The following is a 12,671-nucleotide window of genomic DNA, read 5'->3' as shown; positions in this document are numbered from 1 at the left end:
GGGCATCCATCTTTGGCCTACATGCCTAGCATATCTGACGGACTCATCTGTGAAGCAGGATTTTCTAAAGAGCCTTCCTACCTTGTCTTGGCAAGGATCAGCAGTCCTTTCTTTTGTGTCCTGCTTATCCATTTTGGATAGCATACTGTCAGTAGTTGAGACAAGGGCACTTTCTTGCTCACTGGCTAACTTTTGCCACAATGAAAGTTTCTTTGATGCCCATCATCTCTGAAGTAGATTGGTGCTGCCAGGAGCAGACATGTCTCATTGTCATAAAAAAAAAAAAAATCTATGTTATTAAAGTATTTTAAATGCCATAGTCTGTAGATCTCTGAAGTGTTTGAAGTTGACCTGCATATCTCTGTTTGATCTTGAAAACATAACTAACATAACTACAAGTTTGATTGTAATGACTACTAACTTTCATTTCTTTATATCCTAATTAGTTGGTAATAATAACTTTCAAGGACTAGCAATTTGCATTACATTGTTAGATGAACTATATAAGTACAATACCTTGAACAAGATTAAAAATATATGTACAGTATTTTCTAACAAAATCAATCTCAAATTTGTATTAATAGATATAATTTGTATACAATATAAAAAAATCCAATCCAAAGTAAAAAATTTAAAACTAGTTGTTGCTTTTAAAAGTAGATTCAATAGCTGGGCAGCAGTGGTGCATGCCTTTAATCTCAGCACTCAGGAGGCAGAGCCAGGCAAATCTCTGTGAGTTCGGGGCCAGCCTGGTCTACAGAGTGAGATCCAGGACAGGCCCCAAAACTACACAGAGAAACCCTGTCTCAAAAAATTAAAAAAAAAAAAAAAGTAGATTCAATAATCTACCTTTTTAATCTTCATATCTATATCATTCCCTTTTTTCTTTTCAGAGTAGATTCAATAATCTACCTTTTATCTATATCCTCTTTTTTCTTTCTTTTTTTTTTTTTCCAAAATAAGAACCCTGAATCTATTCTCCTTTGTAATCAAACACCCTAAACAATGACAATTATCCATAACCCATTGAACAACCAAAAAACCATCCACCCTCTTGGGAATGTGGGCATTGTGTTCTTAAAATTACTTCCTGCTGATTGGGGGAAGAGGCATCTTTAGGGAATCCTGAAAAGAAAATTTGGGGTTAATTGTCAAGTCCTGGGGGAAGTAGCTGTATCATTTGTTGCCCAGTCTCTGCTTAATGGGAAAGTGTGGGGCTTGTCTCAAGTCCTTGCTCGAGTTGTCTGTGAATCTGGATCATCTCAGTTAGCCATCTCGAAATTGTCCTGAGCAGTTTGTAGTCCAAAGCCGATCTTTGGGTGGTGTCTGTCAGCTTAGTGGTATTATCATCGTCCTGATGGAATCGTCATTGTGGGGCCCCATCATTTTTTTGGAGACTTCAAAGTTGCTGTTAGGGGTGGTCATGGTTCCCTGCAGAAAACTGACAGAAACTCAAACCCGATCCTGAGGAGCTGGCAAGGTGAGGTTGGGTGTGGCTTGTTCTGTTTCTCTGATCTTTCAGCTTTCACCCCAATATCTGTCTCTGGGTATTTTTTTAATTAATAAGACTGTTTAGTAATTTGTGTTACATGAAGATGTACATAGACACACACATATACAAATAAATACATAAATGTAATTTTTAAAAACTAAAAATGGAAAGAATTTCAAAATAACAAAGCTTGAAGTTCTCCTAATGGGATACCTGTGTGACCTCACTAGTTAAATTATCACAAAGCCTGCCCCTGCACTTGAGAATATGGGATAGGGTCTCACCTGTTTTGCTATCATTCCACACCAATGGATCAAAGGAGTCCCAATTCAGAGGACCCCAATTCAGAGGACCCCCAATTCAGACCTTGGTTGCTTACTCTACTATCAATGTGAACTTAAACATTGCTGCAGAGACCCAGTCCTCTGCTGGACAGTGCCTCTCAGGTCACAAGAGAACTGAGACCACACACACCCTCCAGACCCCATCTGTCCAGATGATGAGAGGGAATCCAGGGTACTTAGCACCCTCCTCCCAAGCTTGTCCCAATTCTTTACTGTAGTTCCTTAGTCCATTGAGCTCAGCCAGGCCCACAGGTTCCCAGGGAGCCGTCTTCCCACTGTTTCCAGGCAGAGAGGTGGTCCTTCTGTCAGCTGTACCAGGGGGCAGTGTAACCTATCTTTCCTCAACCCTGGCATATCCACCAGGAGCAGGTTGCAGAACTCAGAGCTCCTTTGTTTTTTTCTTCTTTAAAACCCCTCCAGCTGATGCTTAACAGGTATGTTTAATTGGCAACACAAAAAATGTCTCATAACTCTTCTTTTACAAGTGTGTGTTGGGGGGGGGGTAGGAAGATGGCACTGCAGGGGTTCCTATAAGAATCCTGGCAGGCAGGAAAATGAACCACAAAGAGATCAGAAGGAGCCAGGTGGTGGTGGCGGCAGTGGCAGCACACACCTTTAACCTGACCACTCAGGAGGCAGAGGCAGGCAGATCTCTGAGTTCGAGACCAGCCTGGTCTACAGAGTGAGTTCCAGGACAGCCAGGGCTACACAGAGAAACCCTGTCTCAAAAAACCAATACCCCAAAAAAGAGGGGGACAGAAACTTGGGTCAGTCCCACTTAGTCAGGCTGGATCAAACTTCTAGAGAGTCTGATGCCAGGTGGTTTATTGTATGCATATTTAAAACACAATAGAATTTGGAGAAAAGTTTCCAGGCAACAATCATTCCAATTCCAGGTGCACAATAAATCTTAAGGCATGACTACATAGAAACACCTTTTTACAAAGTAAAGACCTAGGACAGACAGTCAGTGGTCCTCAACCTTCCTGATGCTGTGACCCTTTAATACAGTTCCTCATGTTGTGGTGACCCCCAGCCATAAAATTATTTTGGTGCTACTTCCTAACTGTAATTTTACTACTGTTACAAATCGTAATGCAAATATCTGATATTTGATCCCTGTGAAAAGATCACTCATTTGACACCCACCCACCCACACACACACACAAAGGGGTCAAGACCCATAGGTTGAAAACCAGTGGCCTAGGATCTGGTCTGGTCTCTGACTGAGCTAGTATAGAGGTTAGCAGGCTATAACATACCTGTGACATCTCCCCTAGTGATGGGTTCTATTGACTGAAAGATAAAGATAAAGGTCTAGGGAGAGAGAGAGAGTCTGGGATATTCATTCTGGAGGATTTTGGTGAGGTGTGGCCCTACAGATAGCAAAAGGTCACCAGGTTGTTAATAATATCCTCTCATCTTTCTGTAAGAATGCAGGTATTTTATCTCCTCCATTGAGGAAACAACCTTATGTGTTTAAGTTTGGGTCCCAGCATCCACATGAAAGAGAGAGAGAGAGAGAGAGAGAGAGAGAGAGAGAGAGAGATGCCTATGTGCATCCTAGGTCTTAAGGGTCCACGAGGCCACGTCCCAGGGGCATGTACTTCTCCATAAGCTCTCGGTGGTATGTGCCTTGCCCCAATAAAGAAAAATCGGTTTCTAAGAGGTCCTTTTGCTTCTGGCTCCCAGCAACCCTGGCTCTTTGAGGCTTAGCACAGAAGCAGGTGCTGGGCGTGGGTCTGGCAGTGGCAGGCTGGTGCAAGGGTGGCTGGCACAGGCACTCTCAGTCCTGGGCTGGTAGTGGGAGGGCACTCCAAAGTTAACCGGACCGGTGTTGAGTGTCTCCTCCGAGGACACAAGAGACACAGGCTTTCTTCCTGCTGTCCTTTGACGGTAACACCCTAAACTCCAGGGCCTGGGCAATGAGGTTGATATGATTGTGGGTTTGGGGCTGAAGGAAATAGTGCAAAGGGAACCAACCCTTTGTCTCTTTGTCTTAGGGGACTTCCAGGATGACTCTCTGGAGCTTGAGCACAGCCCTAGATAGAGGTTGCTAGGGCTTGTCGGAGGCCAGGCTGCCCATTGATGTGTGCACATGACCCTTTTTCATCCCCTCAGATTGAACATGGCTGGAGAGCCCAGGCCTGGCTCTGCCTATCCAGTCAAGAAGAGGCCGCAGGACAGGACCATCTTCCGGTGAGTCCATCCTGTCAGCAGGGGAGGCTGGCTGTCCATTTGTTTGAGTTCTCCTGAGATGGAAAAAGGAATCTAGAAGGTTCCCTGAGGGTGCTGCCCACCCGGCAACTCCGGCTGCTCCATTCTGTGACTTTCCTTGAGCCTCAGGTTTTGTCTGTTATTGAGGGGACTGATTCAGTGCCTTCCACCCTATCACGCCTCCATAACCTGACATCCTCCAGCCTGGCGGCAGGGAGTCCTCCAAGGAGAATCTCTCCTGTGGGGAATCAGAAACTTTTTAAAATATAAATGTTTGGGAACATTTCTGGATGACAACTTGTCCTTAGCTTGGCAGACCTAAAACAATTATCAGGAAAATATTTATTTATTTGTTTGTTTATTTATTTATTTATTTATTTGAGCTGAGGGGGAACATTTCTGGATGACAACTTGTCCTTAGCTTGGCAGACCTAAAACAATTATTAGGAAAACATTTATTTATTTATTTATTTATTTATTTATTTATTTATTTGAGCTGAGGGGGAACATTTCTGGATGACAACTTGTCCTTAGCTTGGCAGGCCTAAAACAATTATCAGGAAAATATTTATTTATTTATTTATTTGAGCTGAGGGGGAACATTTCTGGATGACAACTTGTCCTTAGCTTGGCACACCTAAAACAATTAGGAAAACATTTATTTATTTATTTATTTAAGCTGAGGATCGAACCCAGGGCCTTGCACTTGCTAGGCAAGAGCTCTACCACTGAGCTAAATCCCCAACCCCTGTGGAAAACTTATTTTTTGTTGCTGCTTTAGAATTAAAACTTTATTTATGAATTTGCATGTGTGTGTTCATGCATGGATATATGTGTGTGTGTGTGTGTGTGTGTGTGTGTATGTGTGTGTGTGTGTGTGTGTGTGTGTGTGTGTGTGTCCATGCACACAAGTGTACATGTTTCATGGCTCCTGTGTGGAAGTCAGAGGACAACTTTAGCTTGCAAGCGTTGGCTCCCTTCATCTGCTCTGTGGGTCCCTGGGGATCAAACTCGGGCTGTCAGCGTTGCTGACATGCACATTTACCCAGAGTCATCTCACCCATCCTGTTGTTCTGTTTTGTATGTGTTTGTCTGTATTTTTATTTTGTTTATTTATTTTGGTTTTTCAAGACAACAGGGTTTCTCTGTGTAGCTCTGGCTGTCCTGGAACTTGCTCTGTAGACCAGGCTGGCCTCCAACTCAGGTCCATCAGGTCCATCCAACTCTACCTCCTGAGTGCTGGGATTAAAGGCATGTACCACCACCACACAGCTATTTTAAGATTTTTTTTTTTTTTTTTTTTCCGAGACAGGGTTTCTCTGTGTAGCTTTGCGCCTTTCTTGGAACTCACTTGGCAGACCAGGCTGGCCTCGAACTCACAGAGATCCGCCTGGCTCTGCCTCCCGAGTGCTGGGATCAAAGGCGTGCGCCACCACCGCCCGGCAACAATATTTTTATTCCTTGAAAATTCATACCATTCTACAATGTATACTGGTCATATCCATCCACCACTAACTCCCTGCAACTTCCCCTAATGCCCCATCTCATTTCTCTCCCTTCCTCTATTTTATATATTTAATTTTAAGACAGGCTCTCCCTATTTAGCCCTGGCCCCGGCCTGGAACTCACAGATATCTTCCTGCCTCTGTCTCTCGAGTGCTGGGATTAAAGGTTCCTGTGCACCCTTCCTGGAGATAATGAGCAGAGCAAGGATTCTCTCCCTGAACCAGAAATCCTTGAATAGAGGATATACCAGATATTAAAATAATAAGAACAGGTTGGTCATAGTTTTTAGACAGACTGCAGCCATTATCGCTCCTCTTGGAAGAAAAATAAGCCAAGGGCCAGGGGTAGCTGTACTCAGCATAAAAAAGGGAACTACTAATTGAACGCTAAGGATCCTTCTTGCTTGCGACGGGCGAGGCTGCAGGAGCGAAAAAGCATATCGTGCATTGGCCGGGAATCGAACCCGGGCCTCCCGCGTGGCAGGCGAGAATTCTACCACTGAACCACCAATGCTACATTACAGGGAGTGTGTTTTGCTGGCTTGGATGTTTAGTCTCTGCCCTGTCTAGGGAGTGGGTCATCAGTGTTCCTGAAATTCATCATCTGGAGCCCTGGATACGACACTCTTGTAATCAAACCCACATCGCTGGGGAGGCTGCACGCCTTCTCCGCGGTGACCTGCGCCAGCTCGCTCTTTCTTCCTCCTCCCGGCCCAAACCCGAAGCATCCCGGCGTATCCTCAGCCGCCCACCCAGACCTCTAGAAGCCAGGAAGTAGAGGTGGCCGGAAATCCCATCACAGTTCTGGAGACCCTGCGGGCTGAAAGGGCAGACCTGTCCTTCGTTTGGCCCTAAATAAGTAAAATAAAAGGAGTCTGCCTTTGAGCTGGGTACGAAGACGACAGCACCCGGAGTGCTAAAGTTTCTTAACTTTAGACCCCACTCCCAACTCAACATGCTCACCAGCCTCATCCCCGGCAGAACCCAGTGCTTTGTGTATTCGCACCAGCCCTTCGTGTGTAGGAACCCACTTGTCTGCACAGATCCTTCATCTCTCCGTGTGAAGGGGGGTGAGGCCGCCTGCCCCTATGAGCCTGGTACCTTTTAGGAGCTCGCCCCTTTCCATAGCCTGCAGCCAAGGACAGGTGGCTTGGCGGCAGCCTTAACCTTTCCTGCCGGTCCCGAGTATGCTGACCTCTGCGTTCTGGCAGTTCCCAAGCCGGACTAAAGTCTCCATACCCACACTGAGACCTTGGGCTCTGGCTTCACTTTTCCCTTTCATCCTTTGCCGGACTAAGATCCCGAAGATCAACAGTGCCTGGCTCAGGCAGAAGAGCCTTTGGAGGGTCAGGCTCTGACTGGACAGCAGGCTGCAGGCGATTGTCCCGCTACCTCCATCCGCCGGAGTGGGGATGGGGTGGGAGTAGGGGGGGAGTCCAATCAGGGAGAAGCTGTGTTTGCTATGGTCTCCCGAAATGACTTTGGGCAAGACCCTAGGGTGTCTTCTGGTGCAGAATCCTGACATTCAAAGGAAGAGCTGCAGGTGGATGGTCAGGAGTTCAAGATCAGCCTCAGCCACAAAGAGTTTGAGAACAACCAGGAATAAGACTGATCTATGGAAAGAAGAAAAGAAGGAAGGGAGGGAGGGAGGGAGGGAGGGAGGGTGGGTATACTTGCTCTCCCAAGTTGAGCCGAGGGCCAGGCAGACTGGTTTCCCCTCATTTGTCCACAGCAGTGGTTACTATGAATTGAACTGAGTTGTACAGAGAAGGCACACCCTACTAGTAAGTGGGTAGGTCTTTCCAGCTGTGTCCTGGGAAGAAGGATGTAGAGCCAGTTGACTTGACTGCTTCCTCCTCTCCCGTCTCTTTAGGGTGAACGAAAGCAAGAGGACCCCTCTACTCATCAACCAGGTGCCTGCCAAGAGCTGCAGGACCCACCTAAGTCCGAGGTTCAAGAACACCTACAGCCCTTACAAGGCCTGCAGGAATAGCCATCTGCCCCTGGGACAGAGAAAGTGTGAGTGAGGGGCACAGCCCTCATTGTCAGTGCTAGGGAGGAGTTGGGTGGCCTGATCTGAAGTGAGGGAAGGCTGGAAGGTCTGGCAGGATTGCTCTAAGTCCCTATGGCCTCTGTGTTCATGTGGACTTCAACCCTGCCCCCCTCAGCAGTCCAGACTGAAGAGCTGGACTCCATCAGGAGGGAGCTGAGCAAGATCAAGGCCCAGGTGGACAGCCTGTTGGAGAGTCTGGAGTCCATGGAGCAGCAGAGGGAACAGCACACAGGTCAGGTACTCAAGAGGGCCACTCTCTCAGTGGGTCCCAGTTTTTCCTGCTTCTGAAGATACTAGCACTGGGGAGTTCTGTCTGTGGCTTTCTCTCACTGTAGGCCTATTTTTATTAAACGGGTATTGTATTTCTTCCTTTTTCCTGGCTGTTTCTCATGGCCAGAGAACATCTGTGATGTCTAGGTTGTTCCGGGACCTCCAAGCTGACTATGGACTCTCAGAACAGGAACAAAGGATAGTGAAGAGAACAGGTGTCCTGGAAGCAGGGCCCCTCAGGCACAGATGCTGAGCCCCAGCAGGTGTCCAGGGGCCAGAGCCTTTTGGAAAGCACAGACAAGGGGCAACCAGTGAGCGGTCTGCTCTCCTTCACTCTACTTGTGTTTGGGTCCATGTGGCCTCTTTGTGCACAGACAGGGCACTTTGGTGTGTGTAGGAAGGAGGCTTACAAAGAGCAGTGCTTAGGACAGCCATCTTCTGCCCCCCACTCCCCCTTGACTCTGGGTTTGGGTCGGCTCAGCTAGCTATTATCAGGGATTACTGCCAGGCATTTGGACACTTGGGTTAGTCAGTCCTGGGTTGAATTATCATCTTCTGGAAAGGAAGCTGAACTTTGTAGGATACCAAAGGTATGTTCCATATCCCAAACCCCCCTGGGTAAGCTTGTTAAAATTTGAATTTCTGCTACTTTTCTGGCCTCATCCCATTGGTTGCCTCTGTACCATGCTGTCCAGGGAAGCTGTGGCATCCTAATGTTCCTAGATCGAGACAATCCAAATCTGGACTGATAATGGCCCTACATGGAGCCGTAGAGTGCCTAAGTTTTCTCTGCCCTTCCACATCTTCCGGTGATCCCTGCCCCACACTGCCTTCCAAGTCCGCTCAGTAAGATCAGGGTTGGTAGTGGTGAATTCCCTCAGGACCCCCTGCCTAACCCAGGTTGGATGGGCTCAGGAGAGTCCTCGCTGCTGCCTAGGGCCTAAGTTACTACCTCAGAAAAAGAATGGACTGCAGGGAAAGAATGTTTGCTCTTGCCTGCTGGTTCTGACTTCCAGGCTTCAGTGGTAGTTGGTATGCTTAGCACAGACAATCTCTAGCACCCCTTCCATCCCCCAAAGGATCTAGATTAGCCTCCAATTTACCAAAGGTCCCACGACATAGCGATAAGAGGGGAATTAGAGGAACTAGATTTTAGCAGATGGCCTTCTTTCCTAAACTATGCTTTGCACCCTCTAAGCCCGCCCCTCCTATTAACTCTACAGGTGAAGAATCAAGCATCGGACCAGGATAGCCAGGAGGTGGGGACACTTCCAGGCTCGTTTCCCCTTACCTTGTTTTTGGAAGGCCCCTGGTGACACCCATGCAACCTGAAGCAACCTTTCTGGAACCAGAGCAAGGCAAGGGGAAGCACAGTTCAGCCAACACACCCAGAAAACATCCCAGTAGTTGTGGGTTTAACATTCGAGGTCTTTTCCATGAGTCCTGGGGTGGGCAGCAGGGGAGGGCAGCCCCAGAGCCCCACAGTCTTGCATCCTGGGTCTTGCAGGAGGCTCCTGACCCGCACTGCGAACCCTCACTGGATGCAGAGTGCTCTGACTTTCCCTCTTCCCCATGCACTGCTGAACCTGGTGCTGTGGAGCTCTTTCCTGTAGCCACAGTAGTCAGACATGCTTGTGTCCCAAGTGACACTGACCTGTGAGGTCATATGTATGACCCTTTTGCTTAAACCCACCACCATGTACCCTACAAAGCCATAAGCCATCCTCCAAAGTAGGCAGATAACTTTTATGTCTTGTTTTTATCTTGACTTTTACTAGTATAACACTAACTTCAGATCTACTCTAGAAAGAGTCAAGTCAGAAGGGAAAAAAATAAAAGTGTGTTTCTTCCTGGTCAGGGGTTCTGACGTGGTCCTAAGAAGCTGAGCAGACCCTTGGGATACCTAAACTTAACAGCAGTTCCACACAGCTTCCTCCATACAGCCACAAGTGAAGGTCAGGGACCCTACACTCCTGGGGAGTGAGGCCAGCTCTGCCTTAAGGAATAGCCAGGCCGTAAATGGTGCCAGTTTTGAGGAGCGCTCCCTCTTGGTGGTCCATTGCTGCCCTGAGCCTTGTTCCCAGGAACCAAGACTGGACAGGAGACACCAGGTCATGAAGCCAGTCCAGGACTTCATTTCTGGTTTGTTTTTGGTTTTTGCAATAGGGTTTCTCTATGTAGCTCTGGCTGCACTACCATACCTGACGGCACCACTGCTGCAAAACCATGGAAACCTCCGGTTCTGCTGTTCCACCAGAGGAGGGACAGGGCTTCCTTCCAGAGCAGAACCCTTTCCAGTTACCCAGCTCCTAGACATGGTCTTGTCCTTCACCAAACCAAAGGAGAGGGAGGAGAGGTGTGCCCCCAGTCTTCTGAGGCCACTTAACCCTCCCGTCTTTTTGTAGAGACCGGGTTTCTCTGTGTAGCCCTGGCATCTATCCCCTCAGTCTTTTCAACTCAGACACTGCTCCTGCGGCAGGAGGTTTCTCCTCTAAAGCACATTACTCCTTTTCACTTACAGTGAGCTAACAGAAAAATTTAAGGCAGTACTGACTCAAGCTATTGACGACACAGGCTCAACACATGCCCAGTTCAAAACAGCATTGTTTCTAACTCTAGTACCAGGAAAAACCACAGCAGATGTATTTTTAGGTATAAAAAAGGTTTTTATGTTTTAGTTCGGGTAGTGAGAAAGCAAAGTCCCCTTGTCCATCCTCTCAAAAGAAGCAGTTTATCATACATTGGAGCCAACGGCTGGCCTGCAGAGGGTCTGTCCTTTAGAAGACCACAGCTCCAGATCTCATTTACCAGGCAATCCAGCTTAAGTCCTTTCCAACTTTGGAATTTTTCCACCTGGATGGTGGCTGCAAAGGCCCTTTACATCGTCCCAACACAGCTGTCCAGTGCTTTGGTTCCGTGCGCGCTACCTCCCACTCTCGTTTCTCGGCTCAGCTAAGCCAGGCGACCAGCAGCGCCGGTCCTCTTGGGAGAGAAGGGCGACAGTAGTCTTCCGCATCGTTGTTGCTCAGGATTTCCAATCAGGAAGGGGCGGCGGCGCCCCTCCGGCGGGCAGCCTGCACCAAGCACTGCTGCAGCACTGGGTAGAGGCGCTGGCAGCCTTCCAGGCCCAGGCGCACCGCGTCCGTCCAACTCTCGGTCTGGCCGCCTTCCCCGCTGCCCAGCAACCCGGCCACCTGATTGAGCACCGGCATGAGCGCCACCGTGAGGCCGGCTGCGGAGTGCTCCTCCTCGAGCCGCGTGGGGTCCAGCAGCCAAGTGGGCGAGGGTCCCGGGGCGAGGCTCAGGCCGCAGCCCACTACCAAATCATACATCTCCACTCCCGCGTCGGCCAGGGCGAGCGCGGCGGCCGTGAGCGCGGCGGCCAGCGCAGAGCCGCCGTCCTCCAGCAGCAGCGCGGACACCTCGAGTTGGGCGCGAGGGTAGCGCCCCAGGCGCACCGCGGGCTCCAGAGCCTCCTGCAGCGCCAGACCCAGCTCGCGCTCCTCGCCGCCGCCCTGGGGCGCCCGACGCCGGCGACCGGCGAAGGGCGCGCGGCGGAAGTCACAGAGCAGGCGGCCCCGGAGGGCGGCCGGGGCCTCGCCGCCCGCTCCCGCAGGGCCGCCGCCGCGCTCGCCGCCCTCGGCCTGGCGCGGGCCCGACACGGCGCACAGCACCTTGGTGCCTCCCGCCTCCAGGTAGGCCGAGCCCTTGGCCTGGCTCAGCAGCCCGGCGCGCGCGTACACCGGTCGTAGCCGCGTCGGGTCGCGGGCAGCAGGCGTCTCGTCTTCGTCGGCCGCGTACAGCTGAGGCGGCTGGGACTCCTCCGGCCCGCGGATGCGGCGGTGGTCTCCCGGCATGGCGGCTACCGGCGTGCGAACCACTTCCGCCTGCTGAGCGACCTTGCGCCACCGGCACTTCCGTCCACTTAAACATGCGCGCCCGCGCGAAGCCTATCGGGAGAGCGGTGGGTGGCCGCACTGCCTCCTAGCGGAGTGGAGGAGGTACAGCTGGACTTGGCCCATGCTAGAACCAGGGCTGGTTTTATGGCTCTAACCTGTTAAGGTTATTCCTTGAATTTTGCATTCAGACTGTTTTACACAAACTTGCCCAAGGTGAAGACTTTTTGCTCACTCCTGTACTCAGTCCCCAGCTTGCTTCAACACGTTTAATAAACTGATGGAAATCTCTCTTCCTACACTGTATACATACATATATATGGTTGCATATATATGTGTGTGCATATGTATGTATATATATATGCATATATATACATACATATATTTCTAACACTCTGGGGAACTTGCATAAGCAGGGAGTATCTCTACCTCCCACACACTACTGCTTCCAGACCCTGCTGCTTGTAGACTCAGACAAATTGCATTTTATGACCAGGTCAGGGCCTTGACTACTTTAGGTTAAGAAACAGGGATAGACAGTTACTGGGAGACACCTCCATGCTCATGCTTCCTATATTAGTCATCTGACCTTGAATCAACAACTTCAAAGGGAGGCAGAGAAGGGACATACGTGGCCCAAGTCATTAAGAGGTTGTCCCAACAGAGAAAGGTGCTTCCCCACTTGAAGAAATTCAGTAGAAATTTACCCCACTCTATTGAATGCCCACTCTATTGAATGCCTCCATTTCAGCCCATCCATTCTGCCTCTGCTATCTTGGGGCCACTCCTAAAGTTCAGGGGTCTAGGGATGTGTTCTGTGATAGCTTCAATGAGAAACCAGCTGGAACCGCAGCCTGTATTCTGCAGGTATGCAGGGAGCCAGAGTCCACCCCA

General features: G+C 49.4%; 1 protein-coding gene and 1 non-coding gene across 2 annotated transcripts; both read right to left on the bottom strand.

Moving 5' to 3' along the window:
- Positions 1-6,001: 6,001 nt before the first annotated feature.
- On the bottom strand, positions 6,002-6,072 carry Trnag-gcc. The gene has a single exon. It is a non-coding gene; the product is annotated as a tRNA-Gly (tRNA).
- Positions 6,073-10,467: 4,395 nt separating this feature from the next.
- On the bottom strand, positions 10,468-12,620 carry Exosc6 (exosome component 6). Its single transcript, XM_036187648.1, has one exon. It carries the CDS (start codon positions 11,736-11,738, stop codon positions 10,920-10,922), a length of 819 nt encoding a protein of 272 aa, XP_036043541.1. The 5' UTR covers positions 11,739-12,620; the 3' UTR covers positions 10,468-10,919.
- Between the last annotated feature and the right edge of the window lie 51 nt (positions 12,621-12,671).

The sequence above is a fragment of the Onychomys torridus genome, chromosome 5, assembly GCF_903995425.1.
Source record: "Onychomys torridus chromosome 5, mOncTor1.1, whole genome shotgun sequence".
Classification (NCBI taxonomy): Eukaryota; Metazoa; Chordata; class Mammalia; order Rodentia; family Cricetidae; genus Onychomys; species Onychomys torridus.
Note: the sequence above shows the minus strand (reverse complement) of the source record. Positions and strands in the feature narration are given on the sequence as shown.